The 24,044-nt window shown below is 45.9% G+C and overlaps 1 protein-coding gene across 4 annotated transcripts in view; it reads right to left on the bottom strand.

The window, feature by feature from the left end:
• The window catches only part of SLC22A2 (solute carrier family 22 member 2), a 39,870-nt gene extending 16,634 nt beyond the window's left edge, over positions 1 to 23,236 (bottom strand). The window contains exons 1-9 of one of the 4 annotated variants that reach the window (XM_070461470.1): positions 22,604 to 23,233; positions 20,485 to 20,588; positions 14,154 to 14,308; positions 11,712 to 11,880; positions 9,419 to 9,533; positions 7,772 to 7,878; positions 5,261 to 5,475; positions 4,329 to 4,437; positions 3,315 to 3,427 (exon numbers count right to left, since the gene is read on the bottom strand). In XM_070461470.1, coding sequence (XP_070317571.1) covers positions 3,315 to 3,427; positions 4,329 to 4,437; positions 5,261 to 5,475; positions 7,772 to 7,878; positions 9,419 to 9,533; positions 11,712 to 11,880; positions 14,154 to 14,308; positions 20,485 to 20,588; positions 22,604 to 22,999 — 1,483 coding nt within the window. In that variant the 5' untranslated portion in view covers positions 23,000 to 23,233. Of the gene's footprint in view, positions 1 to 3,314; positions 3,428 to 4,328; positions 4,438 to 5,260; positions 5,476 to 7,771; positions 7,879 to 9,418; positions 9,534 to 11,711; positions 11,881 to 14,153; positions 14,309 to 20,484; positions 20,589 to 22,603 lie in introns of all 4 variants that reach the window. The other 3 variants (XM_020876584.2, XM_070461472.1, XM_070461471.1) reach the window with 3 other exon arrangements.
• Positions 23,237 to 24,044: the final 808 nt, after the last annotated feature.

Below are 24,044 nucleotides of genomic sequence, written 5' to 3'. Positions count from 1 at the left end.
CAGGCATACAGCAAAGTGATTCATATATATATATTCTTTTAAATATATATAGCTTTTAAAATGTATACATTTATATATAGTCTTTGTATGTGTATATATAGTATATGTATATATGTATGTATTTTTATGTATATATATCTATATATAGACTTTAAATGTATATAGATGTATATATATGTGTGTATATACATAAAAAGACCATATATATCTATATATATATACACTTAAATATACATAAAAGACTATATATACACACAAAAACATATATACAAAAATTTATATATACATGCATACATGCACACACACACACACACACACACACACACGCTGTGCTGGGCTTAGTCACTCAGTTGTGTCTGACTCTTTGTGACCCCATGGACTGTAGCCCACCAGGCTCTTCTGTCCACGGGATTCTCCAGGCAAGAATCCTGGAGTGGGTTGCCATGCCCTCCTCCAGGGGATTTTCCCAAACCAGTGGTTGAATCCAGGTCTCCCGCATTGCAGGCCAATTCTTTACATCTGAGCTACCAGGGAAGCCCATGAATACTGGCGTGGGTAGCCTTTCCCTTCTCCAGGCGTTCTTCCCGTCCCAGGAATCGAACCAGGGTACATCTTTATATATTTTCTATCATAGAATGCAAGAAGTAGGATGTGGGTTCTTTACTAGTTTGGGGTTTCAAAAAAATGCCTGCTGGACTCCATTTTCTGCACCCTTAAAACTGAAATAGAAATACAGGCCTGCAGTGTGCAGTGGGTCAGGGCACCGACTGGAGCTCTGGGCACCTGGGTGCAATACTGACAGCCCAAGTGCTGACACCTTGAGCCCTGGTCTCAGAGCCCCGAGAGGTTCTATGGTCTCCTGATGCTCCAGACACCCTTGCAGAATGTGGGGTGATGTGTCCACCTCAAATGCTTGTTATGAGGCTGAAACGAGTTCATATTCATTAGGTGCTTAGAAAAGTGCCTGGTCCGTGGCATGAATTTTTCCAATGTATTCATGTGTTGGTTTTCAGGCTTCTAGATGACCATTTCTGATTTACTACAGCACAGTTTGCACACCATGATTGTGTGAAAAGAGAAAGAAAACTGTAAAACTTCTAGTTTTGCTTCCTGCTAGCTATTAAAGGCTGGTGAGAGAAGGAAACTACCAGTGATATAAAATCAGGAATTGTCTTCTTCCCAGGAGGCTCTAGTGGTGAAGAACCTGCCTGCCAATGCAGGAGAGACCGGAGATGTGGGTTCGATCCCAGGGTCAGGAAGATGCCCTGGAGAAAGGAACGGCTACCCACTCCGGTATTCTCGCCTGGAGACTCCCCGTGGGCAGAGCAGCCTGGCAGGCTATAGTTCATGGGGTCACAAACAGCTGGACACGACGGAGCCACCAACACTTTGCTTACTTCAAATTTGAAATGCAGTTAACACCCTTTATCTTTTTGATGGACAGGCAGGGCCCAGCAGACGGTGTAGGTCTGGGGCGTTCCTCTGGGTCTGGACTTCGCATTTTTGTTGTTGCTGTTAAAAGGTACTAAGAAAAATAAAATAGATACTAAGAAGTACCTATTTTCCACCCAGAAATATCCCGCAGGCCCGTGGACCACTCACTGCCAACCTAGGGGAGTGGCCGAGGTTGGAGTGTAAGCAAGAGCCCAGAGCGTGCGATGGCGCTTCCCAAGATGGAAAAGGGGTCCTGGGGTCGGGCCCCTGGGCTAGTGCTGGGGGAGGAAGGAGTCTGGGCCCCGGGCTCCCAGCCAGGCCAGCCACCTGCCTACCTCGGGACAGAGACCTCATGTTCTCTCAACTCGGCCATCTTGTTACGGTGGAACATGGAAACACTCGTCAGGTCTCCTTCAAGGGTGAGTTCTCACAATGCTTTGGAGTTTTTGCTGATAGACCTACAGCAGTGGAAAGTTCTGCCCTCACAAGTCCTTCGAGCAGAAGGATGGGCAGAGACACGTGTGTGAGAACACGCAGGATTGGGGGAGAGCCATTCGCTGTCCCCCTGGCGGCTCAGACGGTAAAGCGCCTGCCTACAATACGGGAGGCCCAGGTTCAAATACCTGGGTCGGGAAGATGTCCTGGAGAAGGAAATGGCAACCAACTCCAGTGCTCTTGCCTGGAAAATCCCATGGATAGAGGAGTCTGGTGGGCTACAGTCCATGGGGTCGCAAAGAGTCGGACACGACTGAGCGACTTCACTCTGCTGTCATCTGAGAGGGTCTTTCCCTTCCTCCCCCAGACTGAGTCTTGTATGCCCATGGGGAAAGCGTTCCATTTCTGTCAAATTAAAACAAAGACTCAGAAGGAGTCTTAAAGAAGACAGGAGTGGGTGTGTGGAGACCCCAGGGCTGACACGTTGAGAGGGTGAAGTTACGTGTGTGGATCTGGAGCCGGGGCTGCTGTGATGCCCAGGAGTGCACCTGTCCATCTGTCTGCCCCTGGGGGAAGAGGCAGTGCATATGGAGTGAATGGAACCTCCCAGGATCCCAGCCCCTCTCACAGTCTGCAGACTTAGGGTTCAGGACGTGGTGATGATTAGGTTAATCCCTCCCCTTCTCTCCTGCGGCTGGTCTGGGAGGGGTGGACTCAGCACCCATGCTCCCTTCAGGGTCGGCGGGCAGGACTGTGCCCCTGCTCCTTCAATATAATCTCTGAGGAACCTGAGGATGAGGTGCCATCACCCCCACAGGTATTCCTGTCATGCTAATGCATTTTCCTTCTTTCTTAAAAAATGTATTTGTTTGGCTGCACTGGGCCTTCATTGCAGCATGCAGGATCTTAGAGTTGCAGCATGTGGGATCTAGTGCCTTGATCAGGGATCAAAACTGGGCCCCCTGTATTCGGAGCACAGGGTCTTAACCACTGGACTGCCATGGAAGTCTGCATTTTCTCCATCTTAGTCTATTTCTGCTGGGTGTTGAAATCGCCCTTGGCAAAATTTTAACTGCTTCTTTGTAAGTAAGGAAGTAAAAAGAGTTTGTATTTTCCAATGTCTGGGCCTAGAGGAGATAGAAAGAATGAGTTCCTGGACAAAGAGGCATATATCAGTGAGGGGAGAGGGTCTTCTTCAAAGAAACCCCCACCTCACTCGCCCTGGACTTTGCATCTCTATGGGCGTTGAGTCCTCATGGGTTCCCAGACTTGAGTGTTAGCGGCTGCTAATGCCGTTAGTAACACTAATGTTGCCACACCAAGAGTAGCCCCAATTACTAGTCACGTTTAGTAGTAACTTGCAAGGAGAGCACTTGTTTGGAGGTAGAAACATGGAGACCCCTAAAAGACAGGTTTTCCTTCGGACATCTCTGGGGATTTCTTACCGAAAACCACCAGGGGGAGCTCATGCCAGATGTCGGTGAGCCTGTAGACCAGGAAGGGTGTGAGGATGCCCCCGATGTCACACATGGAGGAGCAGACGAGCACCCCGAGGTTCCTGAAACACAGGACGCCGAGGTTTCCTTCTGCTTTTCCCAGGACCGTAGTTATCTCCCACCCCAGCCTTAAACACCTCCCCCAATCACTGAAATGTGTGTGAGCCGAAAGTCTTCACCGTACCGTCGATGCATGGAAATGATACATAATTCCATTCATGTTCTGTTGTGTTTGCTTTGTATTAACTTTCTGGAAGATGTTTAACTGGGGGCGGGGGCAATTTTCAACCTTTACTTTCATCACCGCCTGCCCCTGCCCTGCTCTGCCAGCCTGGGGGGGCCGTTCTCCCTCCTGTGGCCTCCCTCTCCACGCAGTGGCTCCTGTTCTTGCCACGTGGTTCCTGGGTTTTACCCCAGCCTGGGAGTGTGAGGTGTGACCTGCCTACTGCCTTGAAATGGCCCCATCCTCTCGAAAAGGAAGGTGCCTTCCTAGAGATACCAAATGCAGGAAGTCAGAAAGAGAAAGACAAAGACCATATGACATCGCATATACGTGAAATCTAGAATACGACACAAATGAACTTATCTACAAAACGGAAACAGACTTGTGGCTGCGAAGGAGCATGGGAAGGCTGAGAGGGTTGGATTGGGAGTTCGAGGTTAGCAGAGGCAAACTGTCCTATGGATCAACCACAAGGTCCTATGGAATGGCACAGGGAACTAGATTCAATATCCTGTGATAAATCGTAATGGAGAAGAATATGTACAAGAATGTACACCTGTATGTATAACTGAATTACTTTGCTGTATAGTAGAAATCAACATGCCACTGTAAATCAACTGTACATCCATAAAATAAATTTCTTAAAAAAGGGGAGTTGTCCTCTTTTGGCACCTGTGGTCGTGCTCACCCGTAAACAAATGTCCCAGCCTCCCTCCTCACGCTGAGGGAGACGTACGCACCTGATGAATGTGGGATACAGCTCCGCGTTGACCAGACAAATCATCTCATAGGCCACCGTAATCCCCATCCTACCCAGGCAAGCAGCCGTGACTCTTAGCCAGTATAGATCTGAGGGGGAAACACACGGCTGACACGTGCTACGCAGGCTCCCGGGTCCCCAAATGGAGCTTGGGGGCGGAGCGGAGGGGCAAGGAGACAGTGCATCCCCCAGAAGGGGACAGGGGTGCACCGTTGGTGCTTCTGCAGACTCGGGACAGTTCTGCAAAATCCCCCGTGTCTGCTTGGGTTAGCCTCACGGTTCTACCACTTTAGACCTTTAGTCTTTCTCACTTTAGACCTTCCTTACTTTAGACCTCAGTTGTTAATGACACCAGAATGACATCAGATTCCAAAGTTCCACCAACTTTCATCTACAGAGGTCACCTAGAAGAAATAGCCTGCTCTCTGTGCTGGCCCAGCTGGATGGCCCGAGGCATGGGTCCTCCTAGCCTCTCTTACTGTATTACATCAGAGAACTGACTCTTTGCGACCCCATGGGCTGTAGCCTATCAGGCTCCTCCATCCGTAGGATTTTCCAGGCAACAGTACTGGAGTGGGTCGCCCTGTCCTTCTCCAGGGGAGCTTCCCAACCCAGGCATTGAACCCGGGTCTCCTGTATCACAGGCAGACGCTTTACCGTCTGAGCTACCGGGAAGCCCAACTCAGAGAACCAGAGGATGTGATTATATCACATCAGGCCATCACCGGGTGCCGTGGCTCTTACAGGCAGACTTGCCGTATGCGTTCACTCAGGAAAGTCCCAGATATTTCATTATTCTTTCCAAGTCGACTTCCACGCTGAATAATATGGTCTTCCTATCAGAGGGCTGTGCTCCCCCCCCATCTTCTCAGGGCCTTGGCAGACAAGACCCCAGCTTGGCAGGGCACTTACCCTCAGGGATAAAGGCCGAGGCTAGACAGGCTGCCCCCGCCACCATATTTGATGTGGCCCAGGGATAACGGCGACCTACGCGGTCAATGGTGAGGATGATGGTGAAGGCAGCTGGGAACTCAACCAGCGCAGAGTAGAAGAAGTCCAGGTAGATGTTGCTCCCAGCAAGGCCCATGTGCATGATGAGGCCCTGGTAGAGAACAGAGCTCGTGAACCTAAGCAAAGAAGAGAGCCCAGATCAAGACAAGCACCGTGAGCAAGTCACCAAAAGGTTGATTGTAGGACAGCTTTCTTTGTCATCTTATTATTGCTTTTCCCTCCATCCCATTGCTTCTACACCATCTGACCCATTATGGTGGCGGGCTGTAACCTCAGAATCTGGAAAGGGAAAGAATTAGGCTAATAATCCCTGGCCAAGTTGAAAGGCGAGGAGAAATGTCTTACTGGCGGGATTTATTTAGTAGAACTGTTTCAGGTTATTCAGTTCAGTTCAGTCACTCAGTCGTGTCCAACTCTTTGTGACCCCATGAATCTCAGCACGCCAGGCCTCCCTGTCCATCACCAACTCCTGGAGTTTACTCAAACTCATGTCCTTTGAGTCGGTGATGCCATCCAGCCATCTCATCCTCTGTCGTCCCCTTTCCCTCCTGCCCCAATCCCTCCTAGCATCAGGGTCTTTTCCAATGAGCCAACTGTCCGCATGAGGTGGCCAAAGTATTGGAGTTTCAGCTTCAGCATCAGTCCTTCCAATGAACACCCAGGACTGATCTCCTTTAGGATGGACTGGTTGGATCTCCTTGCAGTCCAAGGGACGGACTCTCAAGAGTCTTCTCCAACACCACAGTTCAAAAGCATCAATTTTTCAGCACTCAGCTTTCTTCACAGTCCAGCTCTCACATCCATACATGACCACTGGAAAAACCATAGCCTTGACTAGATGGACCTTTGTTGGCAAAGTAACGTCTCTGCTTTTTAATATGCTATCTAGGTTATTAGTGGTTGTTAATCTTTTCTCTTTCTGGAATTCTAATGACTATTTAATCCAAACATTAGGAACATAGGAGACCAAATGGGAACAAAATTCCCAAATGGATACAGCCCCAGTTTTGATTATTTATCTTTTGATATGATACAGAAAACATTTAAAAAATTAATTAATTTTTTAAACTGGAGTATAGTTGATTTACAATGTTGCACCAGTCTCTACTGTAAGCAAAGTAGCTCAGTTATATACACATATGCTTTCTTTTTTTACATTCTTTTCCATTATGGTTGATCACAGGGTACGGAATCTAGTTCCCTGTGCTATATGGTAGGTCCCTGTTGTTTATCCATTCACAAACAAGACTTAGATGATACTTCTGGTTTTGTTGATTGAAAGTGTTCAATGTCTGCAATGGAAAATATGAGGATAATGAAGCCAGATGGCCCCGATGCATTTTGAATGCAATATTGTGAAGGTTGCTAAATTAACTCCTGGTGAGCTTGGCTTTTGTCAGTGACTGGGATATTCTTTTATTTTCTAGCTGTCCCATGTGGCATGCGGGACATTCAGGATCTTAGTTCCCCGACCAGGGATCGATCCCGTGCTCCCTGCAGTGGAGCATGAACCACCAGGGACGTCCCCTTCTGTTAGTGACTGTGAAGCGCCATTTGGCTGCTGTGTGTCATCCCAGCGACGCTGCTCAGTGAAGGGAAAACGCGCTGCACTGGTGCGGAGCCCACGAGCCTGCAGGCAGTGAGGATGGTCAGACTTGCTGCTGGATGTGGGTCAGTGGTTATCCCTGTGGGGTAGTCTTGTTTGAGAAGTTTATTTATTTACATTCTCTCCAGGTGGAAAAGAAAAGGAGAGATCTACACTCATATCAATTAATCTGTGCAACCAGGACCTACTGTATAGCACAGGAGACTCTCTCAATATTTAGTCACAACCTGTAAGGGCTCCCCTGTGACTCAGCTGGTAAAGACTCTGCCAGTGCCGGAGCCTCAGGTTCAACCCCTGGGGCAGGAAGATCCCCTGGAGAAGGGAATGGCGGCCCACTTCAGTATTCTTGCCTGCAGAATTCCATGGACAGAGGAGCCCGGCAGGCTGCAGTCCATGGGATCACGAAGAGTCAGACACAACTGAGCGACTAACACTTCTACAACTTCTCCAAGAGAATTTGAAGCATATATACATATATGTATATATATGACTCAATCATTGTGCTGTATATCTGAAACTACATGTTGTAAATCAACTATACTTCAATTTTAAAAAATCTATACCAATAGCCTCAGTTTGGCATTAGAATCACTTGGAAAATTTTAAACGTACTGGTTCCTGGTTCCTTGCCTTGACAATTAAATCCATGTCTTTGTGGGAGAGGAGTCTGGCCTTGGTATTTTATAAACTCCCAGGTGATTCTTAAGGTAAAGCCAAGGTTGATGGCACTCTTGGTCCCTCCCTCTATGTGGATGATGGAGATGAAAAGAATTTGGAGAGGTTTTAAAGTGGAAAATGATCCTTACCAGTTGTACATCAAGATCAAAGTGTGTTTCCTTATCTGAGGGGTTCTGACCAAGTCAAGAAATGAAGGATTCAACTTCTCACCAGCTTCCTCGTCTGGTCTGAGGCTCTGAGAATAGAAACAATAGCAACAGTTTTATATATTTCATGGCAGCGTCCCAGGATCACCCAGAGAACATAATACCTTAGACTTGCTGAATGCTTTTCACGTGCCCAGAGCTAGCTAAGCCCTTAATACACATTAACTTGTCCAGTCAATGTAACCACCTTACAAGTTAGATTCTATGTTTTTTGCTGCATTTCACAGAAGGGGAAACTGGGTTACAGAGAAGCGAGGTAACTCATGCATATATATTAAGGGATGCTGTTGGTAAAGTGTGGTGGGGTAAAACTGAGGTCCTCCAGTGACCCTGAGGGCTGAGGGCATTGACACACCCTCTCTGCACACCCAGACCCCGAGTGTTCTGGGACCTTGGCACTCAGACTAGCATTGGCATCACCTGGGGCTTGTTAGAATGAAAGGTCTCTGAGGGCTTCTCTGGTGGTCCAGTGGCTAAGACTTCAGTGCAGGGGGCCTGGGTTCAATCCCCGGTCAGGGAACCAGGTTCTGCATGCCAAATCTCATATGCTCCAATAAAGAGCGAAGGTCCTGCATGTCTCAACTAAGACCTGGTGAAGCCAAATAAATAAATAAATAAATAAATAAAATATTAAAATAATAAAGAGTGAAAAATCATTGGCCCCAGCCCAGCCAGAGGGAAATGCATGTTCACAGGTTCCCCCGGTGACCCTGTGTGCAGAATTGAGAAGCCCACTCTAGAAGGACACAGTCAATGCTGGACCGGACAAGTTGGTGTTGGAAGAGGCCTCCAGGGAAGCAGCAATGACCGGACTTAGCGTCCTCAGGTGAACTCTGACCGTGGGGTAGACAGTGACCCACGTGTGCTTTATCCCTTGGCCAGTTTCCAAGAGGATCTGAATTATAAGAATCAGTGCTATGCCAGTTCATGCAGAAAAAAAAAATAGGTACTCTGACCACCCAGAGAGGAAGTGAAGAAAAAAGGCCTCCGAGTCCCTCACTGTGAATGTCAGGTCAATCTCAGATTTGTACTGGTCACCCATCTTAGAGCCTCATCAGAAATGACTTGCTATTATGTCAATAGAAATCCCGAGTAAACTTGATTTTCTCTTTACCAGGTCCTCTCAGGTGAAAAGTTTTAAATTAAAGGTGATGAGGTCTACTAAAGGCGAAACGCTAAGTGCATGGAAAATGGACACTGATTTGTTCTATTCGAGAAGGCAGGGGGGTGCTTCAAATATTTGGGGATAACTTTTGTATTTAAAATTTAAAAAATTATAGGAAATTATTTGTGTTTGAAGATTCTTCCCTCTGTACTCAGGCTGAGGGCCAACACAGTCAAGAGATGAACAAGATAGAAGCTCCTCCTTTGACTTTCAAATGACTTTTGGCTTCCTTTGATGTTTTCCATCTGCTTAAAATTTTCTACTGGGAACCACAAATCTTAGTGCAACAGAAAAATATCCTGCTGTGTATGGGAGGTGGGCCTTCTGTGGCTCCCCATGGAGACAGCGCATGGTTTTTCCTCCTTTTCACGTTCCCTGCTTTGCTACTTTAGCCACTGGCTCACCTGAAGAGATTCAGGCAAGGGTTTTCCATTTTTCTTGGCAATATGCTTAATGATCTTCATGGCTTTAGCATTTTTGTTCTGGGAGATCAGCCATCGAGGAGACTCGGGTACACACCTGGGGTACAGAAAAGGTATCATCAGTGCTGTTAAGTAGAGGGGAACATCCTACTTGGCCCCCCCACCCGTTCAGTGGTCACAAGCCAATTTCTGGGAGGGACCTTACATAGCGAGGTTTGGCTGTATTTACAGAGGAAGTAAAAGTGTGTGGAGACCACACAGTAAAGGAAACCATCAACAACATGAACAGCCTACTGAATGGGAGAGAATACTTGCTAGCTATATATCGAATAAGGGGTTGACATCCAAAATATATAAAGAGCTCATTCAACCTGATAGCAAAAATCCAAGCAATTTGATTTAAAAATGAGCAGAGTGGGACTTCCATGATGGCCCCAGGGGTTAAGAATCCGCCTGCCAATGCAGGGGACGCAGGTTCGATCCCTGGTCTGGGAAGATTCTAGATGCCGTGGAACAAGTAAGCCCATGTACCACAACGACGGAGGCTGTGCTCTGGAGGCTGTGCTCTAGAGCCCGTGCTCTGCAACAAGGCAAGCGACCACTGCGATGAGAGGCCCGCGTACGACAACTAGAGAGTAGCTTCCACTCGCTGCAACTAGAGAAAGCCCACTCACAGCCTCAAAGATGCAGCACAGCCAAATCTTCTTTTAATTTTAAAAATAAATAAAAATGAACAGAGCATTGGAATAGACATTTTTCCAAGGAAGATATACAGATGGCCACTAAGGACTTGAAAAGATGCTCAACATCACTAATCACTAGGGAAAAGCAAATCAAAACCACAGTTGAGATATCATCTCAACCTGTCAGAGTGACTGTTATCAAAAAGACAAGAAACAGCAAGTACTAGCGAGGATATGGAGAAAAGGGAATCCTGATGAACTGTTGGTGGGGATGTACATTTGTACGGCCACCATGGAGAGTGGTATGGAGATTCCTTTAAAAAAAAATTAGAAATAGAACTACTGTATTATCCAGAAATCCCACTTCTGAATATTTATCTGAAGAAAACAAAACAGCCCAAACACCTGTTTTCTAATCTTCATCTTGAGTGATCTTTTGAAAACACAGTTCTATTGTGGGGCCTGCGGAATTGTAAGAAAACTAAATTTGACTCCATTGAATAAAAGTGGCAAGAAGTGTTTCAGAGATGGACAGAACTTGGATAATAGGTGGGCCTTTCCTGTCATGCTAAAGCATTAGGTGTTTATTCTGAGGAGAATAAGAGTATAGAAAAATATTTAAGCCAAAGAGTAATGAGCTAGACCTGGATTTTTCCAATGCAATGTGAAGCATGGACTAGAGGATGGGAAAGCTGATGCCAAATAGACCAGTTATGAATCTGTCCAGAAATCCAGGCAATAAATAATGAGTCCCTAATGAGAACAGGAAAAAAAGGGGGGGGGCGTGGATTCAGAGATATAAAGGGAGTAGAAAGGATATAGGGAAGCAGCTAAGAATCATCCTCAGAATTTTACTGGCTTTTGGAGGAGAAACAGGCTTCCTGGGAAGGGTTTGGATGTTAAATCTTTAGAAAAGTCACCTATAGGAACAACAGGTAGCTATGTCCAGGAACTAAATAAGTGGGTTTTTGCAAAGGAGATTTGGTTGATAATCCAGCACCCTTCTTGACTTATTTCAGGTAACCTCACATTAGGAGTTTTTGAGAGTTTCTTCTATTTCCATGTTTCCCTTGGGCAGGAATGACTGACATTTCACTTGCTCTGGTAACTCTGATTGATTGGTATGGTCTGACTGGGGTGCCACGTTGGCCTCATCTGGGATTAAAAACTGCTGTGATTGATTGGGGATGTCTGCTTCGGACCTGGCAAGGCAAGTGATGATAACAGCATCACCCATCACCTTCTCTATTTGGAGTCTCTTCTAAGGAGAGGTAGAGTAAGAACAGTAATGTTGTCAGTCTCTTCGAAGGGTATTACAGCCAATAGAAGCTAATTTTTAAAACCACATAAATAATGTGAAAATATGAGATCCAAGTCATAAAGCTCTTGGTTCAAAGTGAAAGAACATTTGATTTCCAGAGGGGGAGACAGGTGGAAACTTGTCATTTTCAGCCCTGAAACACGAACCTGGGTTTCCCAAGAAATAGAAGAGTGAAGGACATCTCAGGCTGGAAGGATGGTGTGCACTGGGGAAGACAGCCTTTTTAGCCAAATGTTTCAGTTTATTTCCTTTTTGTCCCACTTGGACTTACCAGTAATAGAGCAAGAAGCAGAAGTTGGGCAGAGTCACGGTGAACTGAAGCCACCTCCAGTGTGGAAGTGCATAGGCCACCCCAGCAAGCACAAGGAGTCCAACTGTGAAGGCCACTTGGTAGAAAATCGCCACTGTCCTCCGGTAGTTCAGCCCAACGAATTCTGTAACTGCAGGGAGAGCCCAAAGGGTCAGCACCAGTCAGTATGACAGTAAGCTGGTGATCCAACGATAGGACAACTAGGATGCCAACCTTGAAAACGTGGTCCAAGCTCTAGAATTTTCTATACAGCTCTTAGAAAATTTTAAATGTCCTTTGGGACCTATTCTGTTATGATCATTGCTGTTGTGTTAATGTAAAATCTCATAATCCCACATTAGATGGAGTAAGCACTGAATTTAGAGCATAGATGATTTTCACATAAATGAATAGCTCAGTATAATAGCTCATGTCCTCTTACATGAGTTAAACATTTTCTTGGCCATGCTGTTAATGAGTGCAAATGGCTTGAAAACCTAAGGGGTGGGTTTCCAGGTTGACTGAAGTGAGCTAGTACTGGCTGGCAAAAACTAATTTTTAAATTTTTAGGAATTTTGCAAGCTGATTTTTAACCCATTGGTATCTTAAAATCAGTCATGGTGTGAGTATTCACAACTTAAAAATTGGAAAACACTATGAATCAGGTTTTTTATTCTCCAAGAGCTGGTTTAAAGGCATAACACTGCACGTGGTATAATTATTCTTATCCCATGCTATACACCATGAGAGATGTATGAAGTCCATGGTACATGGACTTAGGAAATAGTCATTTTTATATCACAGACATTCTAGAATTGGCATGCCAGACATTCCACGAACCACGGAGTTTTGCTTTAAATGTTTGGTTACCGTGTTAAAGATTTCAACTATTTGTAAACCAAATAGAAATGTTCTCTGAAATTATTCCTATGAAGTACTGTGAACTATCCAAAAGTAATTACAAAGAGAGATGAAATTGTGTACATACTTAATAAATACAAACAGCCGTCTTTCAAAGTGGTTGGGGTCATGGATGAGGTCTTGGGAGTAGCAAGCAGAAAAGTAGAAAAAAGGTGCATGACAAGTGAACCATGAGGACATTGGAGGGATTGGAGGGGAAATTACTGAGAGGAGGCTGAAATTTGAATTCAAATGCTACGTATTTCTATGCTGTGCCTTCGGAAACCAAGTTTCTCATCAAGTAACCGCATGCAGTAATCTCTTTGTTGTCCTCACATAGATCAGGTGACTACCATGACCGGCACCTAAAAGTATTAGGCGCCATTTCCTCTTCATCTCATAGAATGCCCTGGATTTATTGGCCCCTTTACTGAGCCAATTTTTAAGTACAGATATTCTAGTTCTCTTGTGGGAAATGAAGGATTTATTATTATTATTTAAATTTCAGAGCCCATTTCCCTGTGTGTGGAGGCTACTTGAATGCACCTGAAAGAAAAGCAATGATGAAGTGAATTCCCAAGATCTAAGTGTGTGGTAATTCTTCTAAATATTACTTTAAAGATGCTCTGCTGCTATAATGCAAATATTCTCCTATAATCCATGGAGCTTAAGCATAGGCCTGGCTCCTAATGAGTAGGATGTAAATGATATTCCTGGTCCTACAAGTGGCTTGCTGAGGACCCGAGATTGACCACAGTACTTGTAGCCTCAGTTTCCTTGCTTGTTATTTGAGGATAACTGTGGTTTGCTAGAGTGGATGCACTCAAACTAATAAAGTCTCTTATAAATCTAGCATGTTTCTCATTGAATGTTCTCTCTGTAGAGCCTAGTACTAAAGTTCATGGGGTTCAAACCAGTCAATCCTAAAGGAAATCAACTCTGAATATCCATCAGAAGGACCAAAGCAGAAGCTCCAATTCTTGGGCCACCTGATTTGAAGAGCCAACTTGGTGGCAAAGACCCTGATGCTGGGGAAGATTGAGGACAAGAGGAGAAGGGGATGACAGAGGATGAGATGGGTGGACGGCATCACCGACTCAATGAACATGAGTTTGAGCAAACTCTGGGAGACAGTGAAGGACAGGGAAGCCTGGTGTGCTGCAGCCCATGGAGTTGCAAAGAGTCGGACACAACTTAGTGACAGAACAACAATCAGAAGAGCCTGGTAGGCTAGATTTTCTCTCTATGGAACACCCTAGGGTACGGAAAACAAAAATTCCTAAAGCGTTATATAAGAATTTGGATGGCACACTGTTAACTCTCCTATTTAATTGTTTTCTTTCTAGGAGGAATGTAGAATGAGTGTACTGAAAAGATCTTAGAAATTCTTTTGATACAGAGAGAAAAATCTTTCAACGTTGTCTTGAAGCTGAGTCCCCTTTTCTGTGTAGCTTCCCCCACCAGACTGACTGTATTTTGCCAGCCAACCTTTGTTCCCACAGCTGCATTCACAAGTGTTCTTACTCAGGATGTAGCCTATTAACCAGCCTGCCTTGCTGACCAGTCCTTGGATCAAGCGAAAAATTAGCATCGATGTGTAGTTTGGGGCGATGGCCATGAGCACTCCAGACGAAGCGTTTATGAGGATTGTAATCAAGAGGCAGGGCTTACGGCCAAACCTGTGAAGAGAAAACGAAGAGAGGGAGTGGCATCAGGTTAGATTCACGAAGGTTGTAGAAAATTCACACACGCTATGGAACTCTAACTAAAGTGGGGGTCAACTCTGAAGGATGGAAATTCAAGAGGTACCGATTGACTCCCTCCAAGAGAATCCCTGACTTCGGGTCTGCCTTTCTGGGCTGCAGCATCTCTCAGCCCCACACAGGGGTGGGCGATTCTTCGAGGCCCCCCTCCCCGCCCCCCGCTGGTCCTGAATGCCCAAGGGCCTATCCAAGCCTTCCATCATCGCCTGAGCTTGGCCTCTCCACAAACAGACTCAACTGCCCACCCGGGAGCTTTCGCTTTAGAAAAAAACAAAACTCAGTGTATGGTGAATTTCCCTATGCATTTTCAACGCTGCCTTTGGACTTCATGGTATTTGTGTGTCTCCATGGAAACGGTTGTTTGTGGCCTCACCTCGTGTGTTCCCGTCCCTTAGGCCTTTGTTGTGGAGGCCCCTAGCAGGACCGCTTGTGTACATTTTATTATGGGGACTTGAGTTTCGTTGGTTTAAGGACCTGGGAGTGTCTCAGCACAGGAAAATGTGGGAACCTGAGCTTAACCTTGTCTTTACGGGAACAGAACAGGACCGCATGCTTCTTGGCCCCACCTTACACCACCATGTCCTCTGCCTGCCTTCCGTCTACAGAAAACTTTAGTCAAAGAATGAGTTTAACCAGAGAAGTGCGAAATGCGGAAACAAAGAAAAGCAGTCAAAAGAGACTAAATAATAATAATGTCGTCATTAAGCATAGTCAAGACCTTTAGTTCTTTCTCAAGGGCTGTAGATAATATTCTGAACCTTATCCTGTGAGCTGTCTTATGGGTATTATTAATGCCTTAAATCTGAAACTTAAAGATCAAGCAGTCTCCTTGGGAATTAATGTAAATTGCTAAACTTCTCAAAACTGTGTTGACGACATCATTTTTGAATTCTCAGTCAACTGTTTCCCCACTGTAAACGTATACCCTCTTAGCCTTTTATTCACAGTCTTTCAAAGTCACAACTCAACACAACGTTTTAGCCTTTCTTTCCACGTTCTCCTACCCAACCCCCTTCACTTATCCTCAAAGAGTTTATAAGCACGTGTTCAAATGAGATTTCTTCAACTTCCAAAGTTGACTCAGGTGACCCAAAGCACCACAATCGTGCTCCCCTAGGTGACAAAATTCCATGGCTGATGAGAGGGGACATTCACCATTTGAAACTCAGAGCATGCGAACCTTCAGAAACTCGAACCTAGGAATGCAGTTCACTAGGAGACAATTTCACAGATGGACACAAGGCGATTAAAACAGTAAGGCAGGGCTGGAAGAAATTCTGGAGGTTCGGGAGACTGGTTTGAGACATCCCCACCTTCCTGCCCTCCTACAACAGAACCACTTAAGTGGTTAAATTAAAGAAAGAGAGAAAATCAATGAAAGTGGGTGGACTCCAGTACCGCTGGCTTCATAAATCCTTTAGCTACATGCCACTCCGACTGTGGCCTGGGGATATGAGTATCACCAGTGGGTGATTTGAAAGGCAGATACTCAAGCCCACTCCAGACCCACTGGATCAGAATCGTAATTCTAACAAACCCCCCAGGTGGTTGACATGCATGTTAACATTTGGGAAATGCTGCGTTCATTTCACTGAGCCTCAGGCTCCTCCTGTGCAAACTGTGGATAATAACTCTCCTCTTCAAGGCTGTTAGGATCCTAAGTGAGATATAACACACCATGACATCCAGTACAATGACTGGCACATAGCAGGTAGGGGACAGCTTATTTTGGAAGATCCCACAGAGTTGGGTAAGCTTGACTGCAACCCACCAGGACTTTGATTCTGTTTGGATCTGGTTCCATTAGGAAATCTGAACAGCAAGGTGCTGACTCTCAAGAACTGACTGATAGACTTTCAGAAAATTTGTGAGCTGAGTGTTAAGTGCACCATTATGAAAAATGAAAGTATACACTTCCTCTAAAGTAAGTTATGTTAAAAACAAGTGTAATAAATATGCAAAACATCTCTTTCTAATTATTTTACTGTTTCAGTATTTATCTATGCTCATGAGGTCTTTTATATCTTTTTGTTATATTTGTATGTGGAAATGCCATCGGATGGTGCATATTTCTCCAACATATTTCTGTGTTCCATGACCTCACTTTGGTAGCTTGAAATGGACCACCGTGGGAGCTTTGACAGCATGGAGACCAGAAAACCCTACAAATTGGGGCTTTCTCCTTCAGAGAGTCAATTGTTAAACATTCATAAGCCTGATGGGACTTCTCTGATAATCTAGTGGTTAAGACTCTTCCTACCAAAGCAAGAAGCATGGGTTTGATCCCTGGTCAGGGGACTAAGACCCATGGTCAAAAATTAAAAAATAAAATAAAACATTTATAAGCCTGACACTAAATTACTGATCATTGGAGTAAAAAACCTGGAATTGCTGATCGATTACTTTTTTGTGTCAGGGATTCTCACAGTCATTCCTTAGGAGGTTTGAGTGATGAAACAAATGAGACATCTTACAAAAGGCTTATTTCCAAATTCTCTAGCATATATCCCCCCTCTCTCCCACCTTCCGTTTGCAAAGCTGACCCTCAGAAAGTCTGACTTGGTGTTCCTGGCTTTCTTCTAAAAGACACTTCAGCTCTTAAAAGGCTCTTCACCCCTTCAGCTGTTAGGTCATCTTTTTAAAATTCCTTATAACAATCTATTTTGTTTAATCTGTAGCATCAAATGGGTTCCCATGAGATTCTTGCACCATTGTATAAAACCTGACAGTTGTTCAGAAACAGGTGTTGAGTGTGCAAAAGATGAAGCGTCCTCACTGGACCCCTCTGGCAGTCGTCTTATTCCATACCCTTACCTGCACACACAGCAGAAGGGAAAGGGGTAATAACCAGCCAGACTTCAGACAGTTTAAGAAAAATAAACAGAGGGATGCTCACAGCTCGTGGGGGGAGGAATGATGACTAATTAGCTTCACATAGGAGATTTCAACAAAGGGAACAAAATGATGAGGTCATCTGAGAAGGTGGATAATCGCCTGGGGATTATAAACCAGGAATGCACTGTCAGGAGAGAATTATAACCCGTCTCCTACTCTCTGAGTGGGATGGGAATAATTAACTCATTTATTTAACCAACTGTGAAGCTCAGTCACCTATTTGCTCACTTCCGTGCTGGCAAGTTGAGTGTTAGAGTCCACTCTTTCCAGTGAAGCTGGGGGTGGACAGGGAGCCAGGGGCAAGGGCACCAGACAGCCACACGCTGGAGCAGGGCAGACTCTGGACTCTGGGTGCTTCTTCCTTCTTTATTTATTTATTTATTTATTTATTTATTTTTTAAATAATTACCCTAATTTTATTTATTTTTTTCCATTTATTTTTATTAGTTGGAGGCTAATTACTTTACATCATTGCAGTGGTTTTTGTCATACATTGAAATGAATTAGCCATGGATTTACATGTATTCCCCATCCCGGTCCCCCCTCCCACCTCCCTCTCCACCCGATCCCTCTGGGTCTTCCCAGTGCACCAGGCCCAAGCACTTGTCTCATGCACCCAACCTGGGCTGGTGAACTGTTTCACCCTAGATAATATACATGTTTCGATGCTGTTCTCTTGAAACATCCCACCCTCGCCTTCTCCCAGAGTCCACAAGTCTGTTCTATACATCTGAGTCTCTTTTTCTGTTTTGCATATAGGGTTATCGTTACCATCTTTCTAAATTCCATATATATGTGTTAGTATACTGTAATGGTCTTTATCTTTCTGGCTTACTTCGCTCTGTATAATGGGCTCCAGTTTCACCCATCTCATTAGAACTGATTCAAATGAATTCTCTTTAATGGCTGAGTAATATTCCATGGTGTATATGTACCACAGCTTCCTTATCCATTGGTCTGCTGATGGGCATCTAGGTTGCTTCCATGTCCTGGCTATTATAAACAGTGCTGCGATGAACATTGGGGTGCACGTGTCTCTTTCAGATCTGGTTTCCTCGGTGTGTATGCCCAGAAGTGGTATTGCTGGGTCATATGGCAGTTCTATTTCCAGCTTTTTAAGAAATCTCCACACTGTTTTCCATAGTGGCTGTACTAGTTTGCATTCCCACCAACAGTGTAAGAGGGTTCCCTTTTCTCCACACCCTCTCCAGCATTTATTGCTTGTAGACTTTTGGATAGCAGCCATCCTGACTGGCGTATAATGGTACCTCACTGTGCTTCTTCCTTCTTAAAGGGTCATCTCCAAACCACCACCCTCAGTTCGGTGGCAATACTAGTGAAAGCAAATGCCCTCCCCTTGCACCTCACCAGCCTCTTTGCCACACAGAGTCCCAAGAAGAGCCTCTCAAAGAGGGTGCACAGGCAGTCACAGAAGAGGCATGAGGCCCGGGGCTGCCTCAGACCTAGCACCCCCTCTGTCATTCCCCTCCCGCTTGCTGCCACAGGGAGTCCTGGCCATGAACGTTCAGATGCCCCTGAGGTATGACTGATTCAGCCAGCCTTATTCATCTTCAGTGCATTTGCCGGTTTTAATCCAGACAGACAACGCAGCATCATCAGACAAAATGTTCTACCTACGTTTCATATTAAGCTCACAGGTTTGGGTTTATCTGTACCAAAGATAAGGTTGGAGAAGGCAGCAAGCATATTTACCATTCATTTGAGAATTAAACATGTGTAGTTCATAATAAATTATGAGACTACATATTTATTGCTCATTTATGCAGCACTATCTCACTAGGTAACTAACAATTTAAGAGGATGCTACTACTGCTAAGTTGCTTCAGTCATGTCCGACTCTGTGCAACCCCATAGACGGCAGCCTACCAGGCTCCCTCATCCCTGGGATTCTCCAGGCAAGAACACTGGAGTGGGGTGCCACTTCCTTCTCCATATTAAGAGGATAATACTGCTTAAAATGTTGCACCCACTTCCTGGCATACAAAACACACCCAGTAAACAGTTGATATTATAGCTCTGATGGCCAAATTAGCTAAGGTGTTTATCAAGTATAGAGCCAATTTTTCTGTTCCTCTCCCTTTGTTGGTTGCTCAGTAATGTCCAACTCTTTGCAACCCCACAGACTATAGCCCACCAGGCTCCTCTGTCCATGGGATTCTCCAGGCAAGAACACTGGAGTGGGTTGCCACGCCCTTCTCTAGGGGATCTTCCTGACCCAGGGATCGAACCTGGGTCTCCTACATTGCAGGTAGATTCTCTACCACCTGAGCAGCCAGGGAAGCTCTTCTTTCCCTTTCCCTTTAGGGGACTTCTAATAATGCTAATTGATCACTGATCAATTAGATCAATGAGTAAAGATGCACATTATGAGGAACTTTCAGCACCGTGAATGTGGGATTACAAAACGATGGATAAATAAGAGGCCGAGGAAGGGCTGGATTGATACGAGCCACTGAAAACAAGCTCCTGAAGATTCAGACCCAGGTGAGAGGACCACCGGCCATGCGTCCCACCTGGAGAAGTCTCCCTTCATTTATCTCTCGGGATGTGACATTATGGAATCGAATATTTACCTCTGTCAGTGTGGAGACCCTGCTTCCCTTTCATCGTTATATCGCACCTTCCACACATATATTGGGTAAACCAAAAGATTCATTCAAAGTTTTCTGTAAGATCGTAAGGGAAAGCATGAAGGAACTCATTGGCCAACTCAACAATTACATCTGGCTCTGGGGGCCCCGATTCAGGAATCCTGCATCCCCTTGCACTCAGGTAAGAGCAATAGCAAGATTCTACCTGGCTCTGGGCCTTGAGAGGGGAGGGGGAAGAGGCCCCGAAGGTGGATGACCAGGGGGATGGCAGGAAGCCAAAGGAAGAATCAGGATTACGAAAGGGATCCAGTCATCTTTCATCTGTCATCTCTCCTGTCTCACCCTCAGCTTCTGGATAGCCCACAAGGAAACACTGCCATCCCATGCTGAAACATCCCTCGATGAGCCCCGAGAATGAGAAAATACAGACAGTGGTCATGCTATCAGAGCGGCAGGAGACATCTAAGACTGTCGTGACCATCCAGGGAAGTTTGGCCAGTGTGCTGTGGGGTAGTAGGGCATTCAAGCAGGGGTGGGTGCTCTCCTCCGACAGTTTCAATTCCACCACTTCTATGGCACACCTACCTGTCTGCTATGTAGCCGATACTCAGAGAACCGATAAAAAATCCTACATTCACCACCGATTGAAACAGGTCCAGCATCCAGGAGTTGGCACACACTAGGTTAAACTGCGAGGGGCCACAGGGGTCCCGAGTTGGGAGGGAAAGAAAACAAAAGTCCTGTTAGACACAACTCAGCCCAGGAAATGTGGGAGGCACTCCTTGTATTGCATGGAGTAGCTGGATGACAATAACCCAACTCTTTTCTTGCTTGTATTTTCTTTACACAATCTGAAGATTTTACCCGCAGCCTGTTTAGCATCCTACCTGGTGGTATGCCATTTTGGCTAAATCAGCTGAAATTAGGTCATTACTTATACATGAACCATTCCTATTTCTAATTTTAATGCACAGAGGCAAATAGGTGTGTGGACACAATACAAGTGCTGCCTCAAGGAAGTTGGGCAGTTGGGTGTCTCTTTAAATTAGGGGAATTAGCATCTTGCTCCTGGCTGTGGCCTTTGCTCTCATTTGGAACAAGAGGCAGTGTTGTAGGAGTCGCCTGTGCTGGCCTGCAGTTTGGGAGATCCGGTTTCGAGGGCTTAAAATGAACTTTCTCTGTGCGTGCATTGTGAGCTCAGAGGCTCAGGCGTATCCAGCTCTTTGCGACCCCATGGACTGTAGCCCGCCAGTCTCTTCTGTCCGTGGGATTTCCCAGGCAAGAATACCGGAGTGGGTTGCCATGCCCTCCTCCAGGGGATCTTCCTGACCCAGGGATTGAACCCGTATCCCCTGTGTCTCCTGCACTGGGAGGCAGAGTCTTTACCTCTGAGCCGCCTGGGGAGGCCTTCTTACTCTGTGTCTGGGGTAAAATTTTCCTCTGCCCTGGGCCTCAGTTTCCTCATGTCTGTATGAATGAGTGAGGTGAGCCAAGTTGTAAGGCCTCTTAAAATTGTATGGTGTTAAATCTTCAATCCTTCACATTTCATGTAACTGTCAGACCACTTTACATCCTTACAAAAGTCTCTTCTACCTCAATGTCTGTTCAGACAGACTATCTTCACATCGTCCAAGTGGTCCTTTTAAGTCAAGCACCTGGCTTTCTTTGTAGAATAATCTTGTCCTCCTGTTTTGCTTTGCCTCCAATAAAATCAAGTCTCACTTTTGTATATAAAATAGATAATAGGGACCTCCTATAGCGCACAGGGAACTCTACTCAACATTGTGTAATAATCTGTGGGAAAAGAATCTAAAGAGTGAACGTATGTATATATGTAAGTGATTTACTTTGCTGAGCACTTGAAACTAACACAATATTGCAAATTGGCTCTACTCCAATAAAAATTTTTTTAAACAGCAAGCCTCCATTTTTTTTCCTTTTTATGGAAAAGAGGACTCACAGTCAGATGTATGTCAGTTGTGTGTGTGTTAGTGGGTGTTGCTCAGTTATGTCCAACTTTTTGTGACTTTTTGTAGCCTACCAGTCTCCTCTGTCCATGGAATTCTCTAGGCAAGAATACTGGAGTGGGTTGCCATTTCCTTTTCCAGGGGATCTTCCCAAACCAGGGATGGAACCCGGGTCTCCAGCACTGCAGGAAGATTCTTTACCTTCTGAAAGGGAAGGACAAGTGTAGGAATGTCCAGTGTGGTTTTTAAAGAATTAATAGTACCATAGCAAAAGCTCCAACCCTAAATGGTTTGACATATATACTTTGAGCAAACTAAAGAGAAGAAGGTCAACCATTGAGAGAAAAGTACATTGTATCACAGTAAGGCACCAATCAGGTGAGTTCTGTGAGCCGCCAGATGTCTGTCTGTCTGTATGACAGCAGATGGAGGGTACAGGTTCCAGAAATTCAGCCTGAGGCTTGGAAATTTCCCCTTTCCTGGCATTATTTCCAGGAATTCTGATATGTTTTTGCTTATTTCTTGTACTGAGACTCGCATACACTAGAATCATTATGGTCATTATATGAAGTTTAAACTAACTCACACTCTAGAGAAGTAAGAGGCTGTATGTTTTGGTTGGAAAGGAGGATTTTATGAGGTCCTTTGACTCCACGTCTGGGCGTCCCCGGTTTCTTCCTTAAGGAAAGCCGCACTGTTTGTTTTCTCCATCTCTTCTAAGTCCCACAGTCACCTACCTCGGTCACGATGGAGGAGCCGGGGGTGTCGTACACCCAGCCCTGGTCGCAGGGGCCCAGGGGCAGGGGGCTGCCGTTGGCGGCCAGGCCGGCCAGCGGGTCCAGGCAGCCGAGGGCGCTCTGGTTCCAGTCCACCTCGTAGCGGAGGCACTGGCCCTCCGGCCCCGGGCCCGGCACCGTGTAGTTGAGCTCCTCCGCCAGGCTCCAGCCGCATCGCCGGCTCAGCTCCGCCACCCCGGGGCTCCGGCAGCGGTGATCCGGGGTGAAGCCCAGGAAGACGATGCCCACGTAGATGGGGGTGAAGGCGATCGAGATCAGACAGAGGAGGAAAAACGTTTGTTTCTGGAAAAAGTTGAATTCGCCGATGTGCTTTAGGATGTCGTCCACCGTCGGCATGATTCCAGCAGAGAGATCCCGATGTTCTTTTCCTGCGCTGCTCTGTCGTTTTGGAGCCAGGCTGCAGCCAGCTCAGCAAAACCCCGACCAAAAGTCAAAGGGTGAGTGTACTTTAGAAAGGGGACCAGCCTCTGGTCCAGACCTCTGCTGGTGGGACCAACTCCCAGCCAGGCGCTTCCCTGGCCCCTGAGCCCTGCTGTTCCCCTGAAGAGTCCCAGGGCGAGATGCTGTGTTTACGATCGCATCCCTCCCGTGCGTGTGGGTCGCTCCCTCACTCGGCCCCACAAAAGAGCCTTCCCATGTCCCCCACGGGGAGAAATTCGAGAGCTTTCACGTATCACAGCCCTGTTAATCTTTCTCTTAGTAAACCGAGCGTCCAGGAAATTAATAGATTCATATCTCACCCACACAGCCAACCTTTTCGCTAAGGTGTTGCAGGGAAACGAACTGGATTTTGGCCGGGCTCACTGGGTGCTCTGAGTGCAGTGTGAATCATAGTCTCCAGCCAGAGTTCTTGTCTGGATTTGGGGGGTTCTCGAACTCGATCGCTGGACTCCCGCTACCAACCGCAACCCGTGGCTTGGCACCTGCTGGGGCTGCCTGTGTTGATTTTCCAGGATTTCCCCATTCTGCTCTTTCAAGAAGAACAATTTGGCATTCTTGCCTTTAAACCCTGCAACTGCTTGACCTGATTGTGAGGAAAGAATAATATGTCCTCTCCACATGTAGGTCAAGTGGAGACGCAGGCAGGGCTGGTCTTGTTCTGCTGTCTTTTTGTCTTATTTGTTATTTCTGCCTGTGATTGGTGTGTGTGTGTTGGGGGTACTCTTTAGGGTGGCATTGGCTGCATCCAAGGGCAAGGGAAACAGGCAAACACCTTTCCCGAGTGAGGGTGGAAGGATCCTCACGGAGGTGGGCAGCTGCCACTTTTGGAAGGTCGCTTCTTGATATATCTGCCTATTAGAACATCAGAAATCAATTTTGTTTGCTTTCTCCTTCTTTTTCTATTAGGGTCTGTCTTCCTGTGGCTAGAACAGCATGGGTC

Source organism: Odocoileus virginianus, chromosome 34 (genome assembly GCF_023699985.2).
Source record: "Odocoileus virginianus isolate 20LAN1187 ecotype Illinois chromosome 34, Ovbor_1.2, whole genome shotgun sequence".
Classification (NCBI taxonomy): domain Eukaryota; kingdom Metazoa; phylum Chordata; class Mammalia; order Artiodactyla; family Cervidae; genus Odocoileus; species Odocoileus virginianus.
The sequence above is the reverse complement of the archived record's forward strand: the minus strand, read 5'-3'. Positions and strand labels throughout refer to the sequence as shown.